The following is a 20,972-nucleotide window of genomic DNA, read 5'->3' as shown; positions in this document are numbered from 1 at the left end:
TAACGGTGTGAACTGAGGTTCTTGGGAGTTCATATGGGGCATATGGGGCTGGGAAAGTTCCACCTGAAGTGGGAAGTCCAATCGAAGAAAAAAAAAAACGGTCTTGTCGGTCTTCTGTGTTCTTTAGGGGGTATTCCACTGTGTGGACAGTGCAGTTCTTATAGCCCATGGGACTGCTGCAGCGGAAAAGCGAGGATCCTTCGTTCCACGAGGAGAATCAAGGTTGGCACATTGATGGTACCGTTGGAGAGGTTCTTCTCGGGACAAAAGTCTCTGAGGTGGCCGGATTCCAGGTGTGGGTGACGATGGGCCTGATGGGTTGTTGTAAGGCGTCGTGAGGGAGGCCCCAGACCGTTAGGTGTCTTCTCGCCTCTGTTAGGTAGGCTATCAGGTAAGAGTCGTCTCCCTTAAACACCCGTAGTTTATGGGGTGTGTGCCACTGGTACTTCATGCCGTGTGCGCGGAGTAAGGTGGTGAGCGGCCTAAGGGATGCTCGCCATGCCATCGTACCTCTAGACAGGTCCGCATAAAAAGTGAGGGACATATCCTCAAATACGTAAGGAGTGTGGTCTCTAAGGGCGGCCATTAGTGTCGTTTTATCCTGACGCTTTTGAAATTTAATTATTGTGTCCCGGATGCCGCCGTCGGGGCCGTTGTGGGTTTGGTTATGCGGAATGTGTGTTCAATGCAGATACCTTTGGCCTGCTTTGCGGGGAGGATCGTGCTCACCAGGCGTCGCATGAGGTGGGGCACTTCAGCGTCTGAGACTGAGTCCGCAATTCCTCTTACTTTGAGGTTGTGAGCCCTCCTCGTGTCTTCCATCACCGCCATTTTCTGGTCTACTTGCAGTTGCTGGCGTTGTATGGAGGCTACGTCTCGTTGTAGCGCGGTGAGTTGTTGGGTATGGCTTTTGGAGTCACGCTTGGCTGCACTCATTCGGTCCGACAGGCCCTGGATGTCTTTTTCCATACCTGCCATGTCAGCCTGGAGGCCTAGTCGTAGCTCCTTCAGCAGCTCTTTCATCGCTGCACTATACTCTGCATCTGACGGATGGCTGTGGCATTCTTGGTGATGGGACTTTCTCAGGTTTTTAGTGGAACACACGTGCTTTCCATTGGTTTTATCCGTAATCTCTTCATTCCCAATCTAATTAAAGGTACTTTGTTAATGGTCTATATATTGTGAGTCCACTCTGTGGTATTGTGACAAGCTACGGGGATTGTTCCGTCCATGTGAATTACGGTAGAGCTCCTAGTCAGCTCTATCAAATGTGAGTGTATATTGCTTTAATTCACTCCCAAAACTTCACCAATTTATCAAATCATATTGCACTATTGTGTTTCCTCTCTGTTTTTTTATCTTTGAGGTTATATGCGAATTATTTGAAAAACTTTTGTGTACGTATATTATTTTATAATTACTATCTGGGGCGCGGTTCCTCTTCTTTTTTAATATGACTCTTCTTTCACAAGGCTGGGAACCCTTGTATTGGTTACCGCTGCCCATAAATACTTTACATTTAATATTGGAGTGAGCATCTATTACATACTTTTCTATATCTGTCTATAATTTATAGATATGCTATTACATTATTATGCATTGTATACTTGGTACCACTGTGCTGCATTGTTGGCTAATTCTGTGTGTATTTTCATATTGTCTTAAGCTTTAATTTTATTGCTCTACACCAAGCATGTCAAACTCGCGGGCCGCAATGGACCTCCTTGCGGCCCGGCGAGCACATGCCTAGTGTAAAAGCAGAGTAGGCACCTGCTCGCCCCACATTGCAGGTGCCTACTCTGCTATCATTTACCCAGCCGGAGGAGAGGAAGCAGGATACAGGCGGCAGCGAGGGAACTTAGTGTTCCTGCTCTTCACTGCTCCCTCGTGCCGTCTGTAGTGGTGCCGGAATATGACGTCATATTCCAGCACCCGGCATCACTAAACTGCGCGCGAGGGAGCAGTGAGGAGCAGGAACACTGAGCTCCAGCTAGAAGATCCCACGGAATGTGGTGGTGGGGGTGTTTTTTGATGGCCGCGGCTGGACAGTGGAGTACCAGAGGCACGCCACGTCACGTCACATTCCGACGTGAAGTCAATGTGCTACACCTTCACAGGGTTTCAAGAAGTAGCGGGAGGATTTTTTTTTTTTTTTTAAATGGCTGTCACCTTCTGGGGTCTTTTTTGGAATGTAAGTTTTATCTACCTGTTCACCTACAGCTGTGACATCTTGACCCGGTGCATGCGCTTCAGCACCTGTCACTTTATCTGCCATGAGACCACAGTTTGAAAGCAGTTTTAGATATATCCTAAGTGAAGAATTTTTTTTTTTTTTTTTTTAAACAGCATAATTAAATGGTCATTTGTGGTATATCTACTAAACATTGATTTTAAAATGTTTTGTATTTGGGTAGTGGAGTGTTTCTTTAATATGCTTCACATGCCTTTGCAGCAAATTTCCCTGATCTTCAGAAACTATAGATCTTTGTACATCTCTTGGTTTGATAGAGTAAACACTATTAAGATGAACGTCCTGAGCAGGTGCTGCATTTATTCATAATTATTCAGGTAAAAAATACCCTGGGTGTTCTTTTCTTCTTTACCATCTGCCCTTCTCAGATTTGTCAGATAGGGGTGCGTTCTCACAGTGGGAAGAGGGGAGGAAAAAAAAAAAAAAGACACCAGTTTCAAAAACATGGGCCCCGCATTTGCCTCCTCCGTGTCAGCCGTGATTGCACTGCTCTATGCAATCGTCGTTCATTTAGCACTTTAGGAGAAGCCGCATTCAAGCCTCGCAGTGCGCCCGATGGTGAAGACCAGAGAACAGTGGGTTGAAGCTGCATGCCTAGACGCCTTCATACGGCACTTGAGTTTGGTCCAGAAATCCCAAAATATTCTGTCGAGGCTCTCCAGGATAAGGGCCATTGTGGTGCTAGATTCGGGCGTGCACCATTTCGTGGCAGAGAAGGAGGCTATCGCTTGTAGCGGTTAGACACCCACCACAGCCCTGAAGATGTTGCTGGGATATCCCTCCATGGCAAGGAGGGGGACAGGGAAAGACCATCGGAGTTGCAGAATTTGGAACAGTCAGCACAGGGATCGGCCGCATTCCCTGCACCAGCCGTTAGTAGGCTGCTTGAAGGCCGCAGGTCTGCTCCACTCCTAATCTGCAGAACTCTAGTGGGTCGATGCCCAAGTGTACTCCACCAGAGCTCACCCTGTTATTTCTTACGTTCAGTAAGTTTTAAAGCGGCACTGTCATGCCGAATTCAGTTTTTTTTTTTAACCCCCCTCCCGCCTCAACTACATCCAATCGACCCCCTAGTCATCCCCAAATGCCCCTATGCCCCCCACATTACCTATTTTTGATTCTTTATTTTCTGCCCCGATCTATATTCAGGGCGCCGCCATCTTTGTGTGGGTAGGTGAAGTCCCTGTGGGACACGTCATCTACCCACACTAGATAGCCCTGAGATTCCCGCACATGCCCAGTGAAACATCTGGACATGCGAACGGGAATTTCACCTATTCACTCATTCATCAGACAGACGAATGAATGAATAGAAAAAAATCAGACGAACAAACTAACACTGTGTATCAGTGTTCGTTTGTTTGTTCGGTTTATTACAAGGAGGGAGCTACCGGCGTGCAGCTCCCTCCTTGCAATATGTAAAGACAGAAGCGGCAGGGAGCAGTGCTCCCCACCACTTCATAAGCCCCCCCAGGTCCCCTCCTCACTCTATGGGGGTCAATATGACCCCCATAATAGCACAAGGGAGATTAAAATCTCCCCAATGCCCCTACTCGCTATATCGCGAGTAGGGGCATGTCCACTAAACAGTGAGCAGCCTGTGGCTGCTCACTGTAAAAAAAAAAAAAAGAAAAAAAGGGGTAATAAGGGGGGGGGGACGGGGGACCTACTGTCCTCCCCCGCCGGCCCCCACCCCTGGACGGCGGGTGGGGGCCATAATGGGAATGAGGGGGAACCTACTGTCCTCCCCTCAGGCCCCCACCCCTGGGCGGCGGGTGGGGGCCATAATAGTAATAAGGGGGGGGGAAACCTACTGTCCTCCACCCCCCGGCCCCCACCCCTGGGCGGCGGATGGGGGCCATAATAGTAATTTTTTATTTGGGTGGGGGGTGGGTGACTAGGGGCTTGGGCACCCCTAGTCACCTTGATGGGGGGGGGGGGGGAATTTACTTAGTGCCCCCACCTGCCGCTCGGGGGCCGGGGGGGGGCAGTAGGTCTCCCCCCCCCTTATTACTATGATGGCCCCCACCCGCCGCCCAGGGGTGGGGGCCGGGGGGGGAGGACAGTAGGCCCCCCCCTCTTATTACTATGATGGCCCCCACCCGCCGCCCAGGGGTGGGGGCCGGGGGGGAGGACAGTAGGTCCCCCCCCCCCCTCATTACCATTATGGTCCCCACCCGCCGGCCAGGGGTGGGGGCCGGGGGGGAGGACAGTAGGTCCCCCCCCCTATTACTATTATGGCCCCCACCCGCCGCCCAGGGGTGGGGGCCTGGGGGGGGGAGGACAGTAGGTTCCCCCCCCCTATTACTATTATGGCCCCCACCCGCCAGCCAGGGGTGGGGGCCGGGGGGGAGGACAGTAGGTCCCCCCCCCTACTACTATTATGGCCCCCACCCGCCGCCCAGGGGTGGGGGCCGGACAGTAGGTGTCCCCCCCTCTTATTACCATTATGGCCCTCACCCGCCGGCCAGGGGTGGGGGCCGGGGGGGAGGAGACAGTAGGTCCCCCCCCCCTTATTACCATTATGGCCCCCACCCGCCGCCCAGGGGTGGGGGCCTGGGGGGGAGGACAGTAGGTTCCCCCCCCTATTACTATTATGGCCCCCACCCGCCAGCCAGGGGTGGGGGCCGGGGGGGAGGACAGTAGGTCCCCCCCTACTACTATTATGGCCCCCACCCGCCGCCCAGGGGTGGGGGCCGGACAGTAGGTGTCCCCCCCTCTTATTACCATTATGGCCCCCACCCGCCGGCCAGGGGTGGGGGCCGGGGGGGAGGAGACAGTAGGTCCCCCCCTTTATTACCATTATGGCCCCCACCCGCCGCCCAGGGGTGGGGGCCGGGGGGGAGGACAGTAGGTTCCCCCCCCCTTTATTACCATTATGGCCCCCACCCACCGCTCAGGGGTGGGGGCCGGGGGGGGGACGACAATAGGTCTCCCTCCCTTATTTTACTTTACGGCCCCCACCCATCATTTAGGGGTGGGGGGCAATATTTTTTATTTTTTTTTCTACAGTGAGCAGCCACAGGCTGCTCACTGCTTACTAGACATGCCCCTACTCGCGGTATAGCGAGTAGGGGCATATTATTTACTAATACCAAGTCATTTTTACTTGGTGTTAGTAAATTTGGCTGAAAGACCAATTTAGGTCTTTCAGCCTTTTAGTAGATAGCTCCCTGATACCGTGGGAATTAGGGAGTTATCTACTAAGCGGCTGTAAGATGCAGCCGCGGCAATGAATAGGATCGGAGTTTCATTCATTTGAATGAAATTCCGATCCGAACAAAGTACCGAATTGCATCCTAACACCAATGGAGAAACAGTGCTCATTCTGTTAGGATGCAATTCGGCAGTTTTGCCGGCGTTCTGTCTAAGTGACAGGACGTTCGGCAATACTGACAGGAAGCATTGTGGGAACAGGGAGGAAAGCTAGGGATCATGGGAAAATTGCTCTGACCAGCGGAAATGAAGCACACTTTGCTCCTCCGCTGGTCAGAGCTGGTCAAGCGGAGGAATCCTCCATAAGACAGAGTCCCTACTTTGTCTTATGATTTTAAAGAAGACAGGAAGAAAAGAATAACAGATCCCGAGAGAGGGGGAGGAGAGGAAGAGATTGAGGAAAGGTAAGTTCGGCATGACAGTGCCGCTTTAAATTGTGGTTTAAAGAATTTTCTGCTTAATTTGTAGCTTTTGTCACAGAGCTTTCAAAGCATGTGACCTTCCATTATGGCAGACAGGCTCCGCCCACAAATGCCATATATTTATAAAATTACTTATTTACTACGTTTTCAGCTGTGTGAGACCATTAAATTAATTTTACCATTACATATCTTACCAGACATGGACCTGTCATTCTGTTGTCTATTGTGCACTTAACAACCATGGGATACTAATTTAACATTTATGAAATTTACATCACATTACATCACTAATTAATATAACTAATTACCAATATATTCAACTAGATTTTGAACATTGTAGATGAGCATTTTATAGCATATAATCAATATTTTCAACTGCTTAAAGGGACACTATAATCACCAGAACAACTACAGCTTATTGCATTTGTTCTGGTTAGTAGAACCATAACCTGCAGGGAATGACTGCTGTAAACAGTCTTTTCAAATAAAATGCAGTGTTTACATTACAGCATAGTGATAACTTCACTGGTCGCTTCCTTAGGCAGTCCTGCCTAATGTACAACAAGAAGAAAGAGGCTGCACCAAAAGGAAATATTATATAAAAAATATGAAAAAATAAATCCATATATAGAGAAAAATGTAAAAATAGAAAAAATAAGTTCCAATAAATATCAGAAGGTGAATAGGTATAGTCACTGATTCCGCTGGTGGAGTATATAAATTCCCCTGGTGGAATGTATAAATATATAGCCAAAAATAATTTATTATATAAAATACACAATATTTAAAACCATTAAAGGACCACTCTAGGCACCCAGACCACTTCAGCTTAATGAAGTGGTCTGGGTGCCAGGTCCAGCTAGGGTTAACCCATTTTTTTATAAACATAGTTTCAGAGAAACTGCTATGTTTATAAATGGGTTAAGCCTTCCCCCAAATCCTCTAGTGGCTGTCTCATTGACAGCCGCTAGAGGCGCTTGCGTGATTCTCACTGTGAAAATCACAGTGAGAGCACGCAAGCGTCCATAGGAAAGCATTGTAAATGCTTTCCTATGCGACCGGCTAAATGCGCACGCAGCTCTTGCCGCGCGTGCGCATTCAGCCGACGGGGTGGAACGGAGGAGGATCGGAGGCAGAGAGCTCCCCGCCCAGCACTGGAAAAAGGTAAGTTTTACCCCTTTTCCCCTTTCTAGAGCCGGGCGGGGCACCCTCAGGGCACTATAGTGGTCCTTTAACGCGTTTCACCACTGGGGCTTTATCAAAAATGGGTTTATCAAAAAAATGGTTTTAAATATTGTGTATTTTATATAATAAATTATTTTTGGCTATATATTTGTGCCACTATCTTTTTACACACTATTTTAATTTCTCCTGGCATTCTACTCAACTAATCCTAAGGTGGGGATTATACCACCAACGCTACTTCCAGAGTGCAGTGTGGTCTGCACTCTATTTAATTGGATATTATCACCCCCTGGAGGACAAGCATTGACATATCCTACAAGCGGGGATTATTCCGCTGTATGCCTGTTATACCTGAGCTAGCCATAGCTCATGCAAATGTGAGTGGTATACTTTAATTTTATTTTATGTAATATTTCCTTTATACACTCCGCACGATTGGTCCTCTTTTTTTGTGTCTTCCATATCACGAGACGATTTAAACAATAAACAGAGAAGATACTCCACCAGCGGAATCAGTGACTATACCTATTCACCTTCTGATATTTATTGGAACTTATTTTTTCTATTTTTCTCTATATATTGATTTATTTTTTCATATTTTTTATATAATATTTCCTTTTGGCGCAGCCTCTCTCTTTCTTCTTGTTGTACATTTCTCATATAGAGGGTAAGAGGGTTACCCTCTGTTAGGCCGCTGCCTATCCACTGTATTATTAGCGCTAACCTAACCTTTTTTCCTGCCTAATGTGCAGAACTGCCATTCGGTGTCTCCACCCTCTGCATGCAGACACTGAACTTTCCTAATATTATAATTATTATTGCTGATTGGCCAGGGCTGTGTTTGACTTGTGCTGACTCTGCCCATGATCTGTCTCCTTGACCGTCTCAGCCAGTCCTATGGGGAAGCATTGTGATTGGCTCAGACCACCACTTATGATATCAGCAGGCAGGGACAGGTCTAAAGCAGAGCCAGGAGTTGTAGACTTGAATACAGGTAAGATTTTACTGTTAAGGAGGCAAGAGGGGGCCAGGGGAGCTAGATGGTGTATGATCCCGTGCATGTATAGGAGTCCACTAAGGTATATTTCAGACAACTGCAACTTCTTAGATTTAGTGGTGATGCCTGGTTGATACCTAGTAACATTAAAACAGTTTTTATAGGTTAGGTTATGTAGTAAATTCCACCTATTACCTCACTTTAGCAACTTCGTTTTTTATATTTTCATACAACTGCTTATTTTCTCTTTTTGGTGTAAAAAACTATGCAAAAAAAAAAGAAAAAAATTGTGGTTTAAACAGTATGGGGTCGGGAATACATGTTTGTCTTCCTGACTCTATAGTGCTTCTTCAATCCAGGATTAGGCAAAAGCATCAAACTGATGAGCTACGCCCAGCAATATGGGTTCTGGTTCAACAGCATATACGCATGTCTAAGTTTGTACTAGTTTTTCACCATAATCTAAATTTTGTTATTTTTTATTATAGTCAATTTATTGTTGCCTTTATATTCCCAGTGTAAACAGTTTAAAAACATAAATAAATACAAAAAAATAATTTGGTTTTGCAGCTCAAGATTATTGCAGGGAATGAGACAAAAATTCAAACTATTAAAAAGAATGATTAATTAAACCAGATTTCTGGATATACCACTTGAAACGGTACCATGCCAACTTTATTTCACCTTTATTTTATATAGTTAACAATGCTAATTATTTACCTCTTGCTTTGACACAAAAAAGAAAAAAATATAGAAGCTCTTTATCTGCCTTGTTAGAAGGAAGAGAAAGTTTATATATATATATATATTTATATTTATATACACAATCTATGAAGTAAGAAATCACCTCTCGGATAGAACAAAGAAGATCACAATTAAAAGGGGGGGAAAAAAAGTGCTTTTCTTGACCAGAATATGCTACTGTATGTTTCACTTCTGCAAGGGGTTACACTAATATGCATTTATATTGGGGAGAAAGGGAAGGAGGAGAGGATATTTTGCAGTTTAATAATTAAATACACACATTAAAAAAATATATATCAGAAGGGGAAAGTTCTGAGAAAACAAAAATTTATGAGCGTTCTATAGTGTTACGGAATATAAACCCCCCTTAAGAGCCACATTTATAACCCTTACAGATCACAATCTGGTACCTAAAGACCATATACTAGTATGGAACGAGTCTGCTTATTTTGCTTTTGCAGCTCTACACGACTGTGCATTTGTTAATGAGTGGGACATTCCATTTTGATCTTTAAAGGCTGGCTTGTTAAGTCATATTTATACACAACTTGTCCTTAAGGGGTTTAAAAAAAAAAAACAGACTTAATTTTCAATAGTTTCACTGTTAAAGTCCTATAATCCGCAACACATTCATTACGCACCATATTTGCTTTCGAGATCTAAACTGAACAATCCAGTTGCTAGAGAAACCAGCACATTGCAAAGTGACAGTGCATGGATTCACTCCAGCTAAAGTGGCGGCTTGCTCATGGAAATATTTTTATATTTCTATTTAGAGAAAAATTCATATTGAATCACAAGCATTCCCCCACAATACTTAAAGCAAATCCAGTCACTTGCCCCCTTCTTCCTCATCCTGTTTCCAGGGTGATAACTGTATTGAGATCCAGCTGCACTGCAGTTGAGAAAGTGACATTGTGATTGTACCCCACTCACTCCTAGTTTACCTCCTTTCCCACTGACCACAGCTGCCTCCTTGGGATCAGTGATATGCAGGTTTACCAATTAAGTGCACTCAAGTGAGGGAGGAAAACTAAATAAAAGGAAAATAAATATTTATACAAAAAAAATTGGATTAAGTGCAGATGATTTAACTCCTCTTACCAATTAAATTCTCCAAGATTGTATAAGACTCACCAAATGGCAAATATTCATAGACAACGGTTTTGTGGTATATTATTATGAAAGGACCAGTGTACCCAGACAGGGAGTCTATCATTTTGGAGTCTAGAGAAGTGTACAAGTCAAAGAGCTAATCCTGCAATGTTTAAACAAAAGCATCACAAAATAAACAGAGTATGTGCTAGCTCATAAGCAAGCAAGCAAAGTGGTTTTACTATGTCTATGCTGGTGTGTGTAAATGGTTTGCAGTTAGCCAAACTGCTGTACTGACTCACAACATAATGTAAGTTTCAACACTGAAAGTAGCTAGAAAACAAACAGGAGAGGCAGGTAAGAGGTCACATGTTGCACATATGAATTCTAGTGACCAGGGCATATTTTCATTTTCAAGAGTGACGGGAATGGGATATAAAAAAAAAAAAAAAAAAAAAAAAAAACATGCTTTCTTGTTCTTTTATCTGTGCTGTTCCTAAGCTATTGGCTGGAAAAGTAGAGAAACCGAATTCATGTTGCATTGCAAACTGGTACTGCAAATCCAACAAAACCAGAGTTAGGAAGGAAAAAGTGTTGATTTTTGCAAATATAAATAAAAACATGACCGTTGCCATCTATTTCCACTCCTGAGGGCAGAATAGACACACACACAAAGTCTTCATGGGTGTCTATCATGCAGTTTAGTCATTCTAGTCTTTGAAAACTAAAAGTTTAAAAAGTCTGCAGGCCAACAAAGATGAAAGTTTGTCTTCCCTAAAGCTATTTTACATTACATAAAATGCGCATAGCAGCTACTGACAGATACTCTCTATATTATGCTTGCCCATGCCTTTAAAGGGCACCAGGACATAAAAAAAAGACATGATAATGTGGTGATGTTTGTGCCATGGTTGACCACAGCTACTTTAAGGTTGGCAACCCAGGCAGTCTTCAAAAGAACTAGTGATAAAGAGTTATAACTGAATGGGCATTAGCTAGCCCCCAGAAACATACACAATCTCCTTAACAGGACATCAAGATCTAGTCGGTAATGGAGACAAATGAATGCAAGAATTATCTAAATAAATTAAAAAAAAACAAAAAAAAAACAGTTCAATAATGGATAAAAAAAAAAGTCCCTCTGATGAACTACTCTGAGAAGGAATACAAATTGTTAGTATATTTTTTCTTGCCTAGAATGATAAGTACAGACTTCAGTATCTCTACTCTCCCAAGTTGCCAATATAGCATGAGGATAAAAATGAAGTTTGTAAAGAGAAAAAAAAACATGACAGTGTAGTCCAAATAAAAAGGTTGATTTTTGAGAATTATCTTCCGCAAGCAGTTCCTCCAACTCATCCAGTGAGCAACAAGGCTGGCCTCTTTTCCCCACCTCTGGAAGAATGATTGCCTAGTTAGAAGAAGCCGTAATAGGGTTTTCCAGTTCCAGGCTGGGGTGCAAGTTGCTGTAACACAACTTACAAACTCTGCTGGGCTCAAATAGTTGCTGGCTAGGAACTGGCATTTTCTGATTACAGCAGCTGGAGCAGAAAACATTCCCACAATTCCTTTCAGAGAGAGAGAGAGAGAGAGAGAGAAAATAACATATTTAAACTGTGTTACACATAGGGTTAGCAAGTCCTCAAGCACTGTAGCTGCATATCACTGGTGGAAGATGCCTTGGCACAACCCAAAAAAACAACACACTTTATTTTTCACCAACCACATTATATTTCCTGCGCTGGTAGGTTGCAATAATGATAGGGTCTTTAAAACCGTAACAAATTGCCAATATTTAAACCCATGTTTGACATAAGTAGGAATTGATTTGTAAATAAAATGCTGCAATTTTTGGTCTCATGGGTTGGTGGACAAGCAATATGAATTTTGCTGCAGTGCACAGAAATGCACAATAAATACATAAGCTTGGTAATTCCGCATGAAGTATAAAAAGCATGTTTGTTTTTTGTGGTATGAACCATTGTTTGAATAAAGCCTTTTATACGGTGCAATGACAGAATTCTGTAGGTATTAGAAGACAGACAAGGAAACAAGGCTTGACAAATCTATTGAAAAAGCATGCAACTGCAGTAAGTGTGCATGCTCAGGAGAAGGATATAGCACATGCACAACAATAATAATGTGATGGTGATAAAAACACTACCAAAAGAACTGGTTTGTCCCAAACTGGTTACAATATATAAATATACACACACTATTCTATAAGCACATTCATAATAAAGAGACATTTCAATCATCATAAACATTGCTTATAATGCAAGTGGTATATTGCTAGGAAGCAATGAGTGCAGTCATTTGGCTTTTTGACAAACTGTCCTCGAGACACGTGACAAAATAATTTTTTTTATAAGATTCCCAAGCATCATAGACTACCCACTCAGCTGCAGAGATTTTATGGCCTCAGTTATCCAAATATTTGTACTACACAAACATGCACTACCTACAACGAAATGGTGTGAACATGGAGGTAAAGGAGGAGTTGGCTGTCTAATCTATGTTGCTGCTTAGGACAGCTGTCCAAAAAGACCCTATACATGGGAAGATGTCTGATATTTTACTGGGACTGGGACTATAGAGATATAAAAGTTGCTATGTGTAAGTTCTTTAGTGTCTAAATATATACAATCAATTATTGCACTGTATCATAACACAATCTCAAAAAGGGAGAATGACTGCTTTCAGAAGATCCACAAATTATAGGCATTTGGTTAGCCATTCACAGTTTCTTAGACAGAAGATATATCAACACAATGCCTACACAAAACATACAATGGCAGGTTTATTATTTATTCAGAGTTGGTGGCTAATCTATAATATTTGCTTCCTATATATTGTAGATCCTAATGTAGAACACCATTTACATATTCTGACATAAATCATGGTATCGGAAACTTTTCTTTAGGGTTTGTCAAAACACCATGTCCACTCCCGTGTTTTGAAGTGGTGATAGTGCTTGGAGTCTGTAGATCCAAAAGTTTCAATAAGAAACACTGCTCATGCTCAAATATTTTAATGAAGTGTAATTCCACCTCAAGCAGCGTCATTAGTACATCATTAGCCGGCCGAGAACAAGAAATTAGCTGATGCTCTCAGGAAATGAATGAACATCAGGATTGGCTCTGCAGAATCCTGATGCTGGTTAGCAGCCATGTCTGAAGGCTCAATGCTAGGTGGAACCCAGGTAAGTGACAAACTGTTGCTAAACGGTATGCACCCTGCTGCTAGGGACCAAGCGCAAAAAGCTGCCAAAGCCACACCAAAAAAAAAAAAGCCGACATTTTTTTTGGTTTCGATGCTGCCCCAATTTTATTTCACTTTCTTCTGACCCTCTAACTGCTTATATTCCTATTGCATTCTCTGTACAGTTCCTAGAAATCTATCCCCATCATTGCCATTAGCACAAATACACCACTCTACAAACATACAATTTAGCTAAAGACTGTGAATAGGGAAAAATAAAAAGCCCAAAATAGTTGCAGAGCCTAATACTAACCAATACATCAACAGGGCATTACTATGAATTAGAGTGGTTTGGTAGGATGTTTTACTTATGACTATATGAACATCATGTTAAGCGACTATTACTTTAAAGGAACAATATTGCATTAGGAATACAAATCTGTATTCCTAACACTATAGTGTCCCTGTCCCAACTCTTTTTCGGTCCCACTCCTGAGTGCAATAAAAATGTAAAAGAATATACTCACCTTTTTCCAGTGCAGACTTCCTCTGCGCTGCTCACCTCTACACATCTAGTGATGTCACAGAGGCATGAGGCTCTCTAACTCAATCCGTAGTATTAATGGGGAGCTACTGATTGGCTTAGAGTTTAAACTGACGCTCTAAGCCAATCAGTATTGCCCCTGCCCTTCCTGAAACGGAGATTCAGAAGTCGGTTGTTGCTTGGGAATCTGAGGATTGGCATTGGAGGTACACTTTAGGGTTAAACAGTTAGAGAACCCCTTAAGCCAAGGGTGCGCACAGAGGCATCCTAGCACAATAACAACTTAATTTAGATAAAGTGGCTATGGTGTCTGGAGTGTCCCTTTTGAAAGGACACTCAAGACCCCTAAAGCACTTTAACTTGCTGAAAAGCTTTGTGTGTGAAGAGTGTCTCCTCTTTTTTCATTTTGCAAGAAGTGCAAGAGATTGACACTTTTATAAATTAACCTGCTAACACCCCATTGGCTTTCAAGCAGACAACCAATCCTGTCACTTCTTGGTTTGATAAGCTCAGTGGAGCGAAACTCAAGAGGCAGCAATTGCTCAAAGGACCTGTCTTCAAAGAATTTTCATTGAGCTGCATTGGGAAGTCTGTGATTGGACAGTCACAGGTAGTCTTGGGGGGGTTAGAAGGGGAGGGTTTGCAAGTTGTTTTTAGATATATCCCAAATGGAAAAATGCAAAGTTAAATGTATGAAAGTTTTAATTTGGGGGTATAACTACTAAACAGTGATTGTTATGCATTTTGTCTTTGGGCAGTGGAGTGTTCCTTTACGGCCAAAATAGCGGAACTGAAAAAAAATCTCTAAGTCAGCTTTGCTTTCAGTTCACCTACTCTGGCCGTATATTTGAAACTCACTTTACTAAATACTAACCATGTTAGTATTTTATAAGGAATACTAACAATCACATAAACACCGTTAAGGAGTGTGAATGATTGAAAGGGGAACGACGGTCCGACTTAAAATTTTAAGGTGTTACAATTTACGCAAGATATAATGCCAACTTTAGCTAGGTGACAGAGGATACATTGAAATAAATGGAGCTACGTACCATTGTCTTTTACATGGGCTTTGTTTGCTTGGATGTCCAAATTAAAGTTTTAAAAAATATTACCCACAAATGAATTGGCACTTAAACTTACAATTAGTAGGTCATCATCAGATACCGTTTAAATAATCTGGACTTTATTTGTCCAAAATAACATCTAAAAGGGTATGAAAAAAATATAAATAAAAATTATTGACATAAGCACACACATACACGCAGCATGTAAGCTGTTCATTTCATTCAGCATATACAACTCTATTATGGCAAGACTGTCTGGGACTGTCTGGGAAATAAAGGCATCTCTTTGCTCCTTCAAACCTTCCCAGTGATGATGTGTATGTGCTGAAGAAATCAGGGTGGGAAGGTAGGAACACTGTTAGTTTGGTGATTGTAAATGGACAAACTGACTGACCGACCTCAACAGAAGCTCACCACGTTTCAGCCACAGCTTCTGTATTCCTGTAAGGAGTGAAACACGGCTGAGTGTAGGAAGGATTCCAATAGTCTCTGCGTTTATCAGTATTTTGGAACATGGCAGCTGGGCTTAGTGGGACTCTCTGCTTCTTACCTACAGTGATGTTTCCTGCTTGCTAACCAGAACTTGCTCTCACAGTTATAGCAGTTCACAGCTAGATGATCTGGTAGCCACCTTGTCACCTAAAAATACAAAAAAGATAAAATAAAATGTTTCCATCTTGTTCGAATTGAAGATGAAAGCGAAAACTGACTTTATACTTGAAGAGATCACATTAGTAAAGGTGAAAAGGGACGACTATTAGCAGTTCCTTGGGATACTCTCAAATGTTTACCATAAAATGCAGAGGCCTAAATTGCATGTGGCAAGACCATTACATGCACAGTAATATTTCTACCATCACAACAAGAAAAGAATTCAATGAGGGAGTTTTAGAAAGCCAAACCAGACTGGTGATGTTAGTACAGAGGATGGAATATATGCATGCATTTGTTTTAAATGGAAATAGAAATTGCAAATAATTTCATTCAAAGTATGCGTTTGCAAAAAGGGCAGACAGTGTTTAAAGTGTTTTATTAAACATAAAATCAATCACCCTTTCCCTGACATCAGTCGAAAATGATCAAAGTGCAGATTAACCATTACAAAAAATTCAGTTTTTGTGTTTCTTACAAAATTGCAAAGCAAATGTTTTGAAACCACGAATCAAATTCCATTGAAGAAGAGAAAAATAAAAATAGTTGGGCAACTTCATTTAAAGGGTATAAAGCCAGTTTGTCTATTACTTGCATAATGTGAGTTTTAGCGCTATACAGCTAGAGGGCTACCAGTTGGCTACTCTGGGTTATTCATGTTATAAAAACACCCAGTGCGATTACATGCAGGCAAGAAAAACTGGGATATATACTCATGTTAATTACAGGAATGCAATCAGCTGTATGCCAATTAACAGATGAAACTAAAGGAATAATCGGTATAAAGTATGTAACAATCTTTTATGGGCTCCCCCACCCTCTAAACTCATTTTGTTCTGGTTTTTTATTTTGTACTTAGGAGGATACTAGGATCGATCGATTATAAGTCTGGCCAATATTGCCCAGCGGTCCTGGGGAGGGAGGGCCGCAGCAAGCTCTTTCTTCCCTTCAGCTCCCCTGTCTAAATCTAGTGACCGCGCCGGCAGAGAGTTGCCACGGGTTACCATGGCAATGCTCCTCGCGGCACACAGGCCGCAAGATTTAGACAGGGGAGCTGCTGGGAAGGTAAGTAAGAGCTTGCTGTGGGCCCCCACTGCACAGTCCATGCCACTTGACCACCAGGGAATGCCATATTCCCCCTCCTTGGCCAGGTAAGAAGCAGGAGGGAGGGGGACATATATATATATATAATCCTAAAAGGTTATGGTGGGGAAAAATTGTGATTGAAAACCCCTTCCACCTGAAGTCTGTGGATAGTTAATACAATGTTAAACAAACCAGTTTTGCATCTTCTCCTAAATTGTGTTCCAAGCAGTTGTATACTGCAAACACAGATTAAAAGGAATCCATGTTGAAAATGGAATGAGGCAAAAATGTGATTTTGTTAAACTAATTTGCATATGCCCACCCAGAATCCTTTGCGGTTGCAACATCGCTGCAGTTTTGGGATTTCTGTGGGAAAAGCAAGTCTTATGGCTTGACTGGTGTGCAGATTTTTGTTTAACATTGTATTAACTATGTGTGTGTATGTATGTGTGTATGTGTGTATATATATATTTGAGTAAAATTAAAGGGGGGGGACATTTTTTTAATATATATATATATATATATATATATATATATATATATATATATATATATATATATATATAAAAAATAAAAAAAATGTGTCCCCCCCCCTTTAATTTTACACAAATTACATACCTACAGAAACACACACTCTGCATTCATTATACACACACACACACACTACACAAACACACTGCATTCATTATACACACACACACAAACACACTGCATTCATTATATATATACACATACACACACACACACACTGCATTCATTATATACACACACACACACACACACACTGCATTCATTATATATACACACACACTGCATTCATTATATACACACACACTGCATTCATTATATACACACACACTGCATTCATTATATACACACACACTGCATTCATTCATTATATACACACACTACACACACAAACAATGCATTCATTATATACACACACTACACACACAAACAATGCATTCATTATCATTACATACACACACTACAGAAACACACTGAATTCACTATACACACTCTGCATTCACTATATACACACACACTACACACACAAACACTCTGCATTCATTATATAGACACTACACAAACACACTGCATTCACTATACGCACAAAACACACACTACATACACACACTATGCAAACTCACTGCATTCACTATACACACACTACACAAACACACACTCTGCATTCATTATACACACACTCACTACAAAAACACACTGCATTCACTATACACACACACACACAAACACTGCATTCATTATACACACACACACTGCATTCATTATATACACACACACTGCATTCATTATATACACACACTGCATTCATTATATACACACACTGCATTCATTATATACACACACTACACACACAAACAATGCATTCATTATATACACACACTACACACACAAACAATGCATTCATTATATACACACACTACACACACAAACAATGCATTCATTATCATTACATACACACACTACAGAAACACACTGAATTCACTATACACACTCTGCATTCACTATATACACACACACTACACAAACACACACACACAAACACACACTAAACACACAAACTCTGCATTCATTATATAGACACTACACAAACACACTGCATTCACTATACGCACAAAACACACACTACATACACACACTATGCAAACTCACTGCATTCACTATACACACACTACACAAACACACACTCTGCATTCACTATACACACTGCATTTACTTTACGCACAAAACACACTCTGCGTTCAGTGATATATATATACACACACACACACTACACAAACACACTCTGCATTCATTACATACACAAATATACCCTGCATCCACTACACAAATATACCCTGCATCCACTACACACACACACACACACACAGCTCCACTAAACACACTGCATCCACTACATGTGGCATGTATATTTTGTGCATTTACCTTTAGAAATAGTTTATTTTTTCAAAATGGTAAATGTACAGAATATCGGTAAGTTAACGGCTATCGGCCTGAAAGTTTCCATATTATCGGTATCGGCTCTAAAAAAAAAAAAAAAAAATCTACATCGGTCGATCCCTAGAGGATACAATACAACTATAACGCAAACAAGGAAATGCAAGAATATTCAAAATGGGGGGAAAAAAACAAAACAACCCACAAATGGAATAGCCTCAAAGAATGCTAGAGAGCTATACTGATTTGGACACACTTACAGTTAGCCAGGTCACAAAAGCAAAATCAAGCACAGACAAGGTCTTAAGAGTTCAAGTAAGTAAGGAAAGGGATAAGTGGTCCCTATCAGTCATCAAATCCAGTAAGCTCCGTTTCCATGCAGAACACTGCCACAGAAAAAGAGAAGGTATGATGATGGTGGAGAGCAGAGTGGAGAGCAGAGTGTAGCTGTACCTCTGTGTCCCGCTTGTCCACCTGCTCCCAGCTGGCTTCAGAGAATGGTTCTGTGCTGCAGCCTGACAAACAGCTGGGATCCCGGTTGCTTTCAGAATCAGGGATTGAGGTCTGTAGGGGGCAAGATCATACAGGAAGTGGGTAGAAATGCTCAAAACTGCATCATGTCTAAAGTTTCTGATCCTTGGATGCCATCATCATCTGCAGTACAGACTCGGTTGCAAGTAACTCTAATTAGGAATTACTGATTTCTACAACTCAAAAAGACCCATTATAAAAGTTATCAACAGTGATTTCATATATGCCTATCAGTGATTAACCAACAAACTCAAACACTTAATTACGCAATAGTACTCACCACCTCATCTGTAAATTCCCCATTGAAATTTTGTGGGATATTATGTAAATGGCTTTCAAGACGGCAGCGAAGCTCTTGCACCTGTTTCTTCAAGGTTTCAACCTCCTGTTGGTGACCACTCTCCATCTGTCTGAGCCTTTGTTGGATTGCATCTACATAGAGTGGCATTCCATCATCATCTAGATGGTTTCGTGCGGGTTGCTCAGGGGTATTTCCCACACGAGCTCTTCCACCACCATGCAATGGGCACTTGTGTGGGAAGTTTCTTAGCTGGGTCTGGGAGTGGGTTGTGCAAGAATTTTGCCGAGAAAGTGCCTGCATTCCTCTTCGATTGTCTCCATTGAGACATGGCTCATCAGGAATGGGAGGAGAAGATTGGTCAATGTTACACGGAGTGTCTGCTATGCATTCAGATTTTGGGAAGGCACTATGACTGAGGGGTGAAGGGGAACACGTCCTTTCACTATGGCTCTGCAGTCCCACCATATTAAGGCCATCCTGAATTACCTCACCAGGACTCTGAGACAGTTGATTTGCTGCAGTCACATGATCCATCCTGCAAGGCCAGGAAGTCGGAGAGTCATCTGTCAGGGTGTCTGTGGATTCATCCAGAACTGGATGTGATGAAAGTGTTGGGGAAGGGTTGTTGAGAATGCCCTGCATTTCACTTTCCAATTTTGCCACTAGTTCTCCTTCTCCCACTTCTGGTTCAGAAGCATTAGATGTAAACTCTTTGGGAACATCATGTTCTACTTCCTCTTCAGAAGTTACCGGAGTAGAATAATCTACTACATCTGCATTATACTTATCACAATCTTCCCTGTTTGAAAGGTCAGCAACAGAACACAATCTCTCTGGATTTGCAATTGCTGTTCCCACAAACCTCTCACACTCTTCTTCAGAGCTCTCAATTTCAGACGAATCTGTAATAGTCCCTTCCTCCTTTTGTCCAGTTTGCTCTGACTCCTCACAATTCTCTGCTTCCTCTGTGATCCCTGTCCTCCCTGCCCCAATTCCTGGTTTACCTGTGTGTTCTTCATTCCCCACTTCCTCTTTGCTAGCCTCCTGCAAGATGTTCTCCATCTGTCCCTCCCCAACACCAGCAGCCATTGAAAGCTGTGCCCCCAGTGACAGCCTTTCTCCCTCTTGAAGATCATCCCCAGGGTTCCCCAGGCTATTTAATTCCAAAGAACGTCGATGCTCCTGCCACTTTTCATTGAGGCTTGGATCACTGCTGCGTCTGTTCGTGCAAGGTACAGTCATGTCACAGGTTGTTGGTATGTCATCATATGAACGGGTCTTGGGTAACCTGGATGGAAACAAAACAAATCAGTAAGTACAAATATTATTATTTATATAGTGCAAACAAATTCTGCAGCGCGTTACAGTGGGTGGACAAACAGACATGTAGTTGTAACCAGATAGGTTGGACACAGGAAACAGAGGGGTTGAGGGCCCTGCTCAATGAGCTTACATGCTAGAGGGAGTGGGGTAAAATGACACAAAAGGTAAGGATAGTATTAGACTAGTGACAGTTGCAAGAGAGCAATACTTAATTCAGATCTGTTTAGCCGCTACAAGTTGTTTTTGCATAAACATGGTGTGCATTAAAATGAAAATAGGTTATCAAACATTTCATGTCACTAAAGCAACATAGTATTTTCCCCCTAATGTGATGTAGGAAATTTACAATTTGAAATGAAGTGTAACATTGTGAATGCAGAACAAATATCAGAATTA

The 20,972-nt window shown here is 42.3% G+C and overlaps 1 protein-coding gene across 4 annotated transcripts in view; it reads right to left on the bottom strand.

Annotated features, from left to right (window-relative positions):
- Positions 1 to 11,041: 11,041 nt before the first annotated feature.
- Positions 11,042 to 20,972, bottom strand: part of MTMR3 (myotubularin related protein 3) — an 87,480-nt gene continuing 77,549 nt past the window's right edge. The window contains exons 17-21 of one of the 4 annotated variants that reach the window (XM_063454744.1): positions 19,233 to 20,541; positions 18,875 to 18,985; positions 15,273 to 15,361; positions 15,137 to 15,163; positions 11,042 to 11,478 (exon numbers count right to left, since the gene is read on the bottom strand). In XM_063454744.1, the coding sequence (XP_063310814.1) occupies positions 11,322 to 11,478; positions 15,137 to 15,163; positions 15,273 to 15,361; positions 18,875 to 18,985; positions 19,233 to 20,541 (1,693 nt within the window). In that variant the 3' untranslated portion in view covers positions 11,042 to 11,321. The remainder of the gene's footprint in view (positions 11,479 to 15,136; positions 15,164 to 15,272; positions 15,362 to 18,874; positions 18,986 to 19,232; positions 20,542 to 20,972) is intronic. The other 3 variants (XM_063454746.1, XM_063454745.1, XM_063454747.1) reach the window with 3 other exon arrangements.

The sequence above is a fragment of the Pelobates fuscus genome, chromosome 5, assembly GCF_036172605.1.
Source record: "Pelobates fuscus isolate aPelFus1 chromosome 5, aPelFus1.pri, whole genome shotgun sequence".
NCBI lineage: Eukaryota > Metazoa > Chordata > Amphibia > Anura > Pelobatidae > Pelobates > Pelobates fuscus.
The sequence above is the reverse complement of the archived record's forward strand: the minus strand, read 5'-3'. Positions and strand labels throughout refer to the sequence as shown.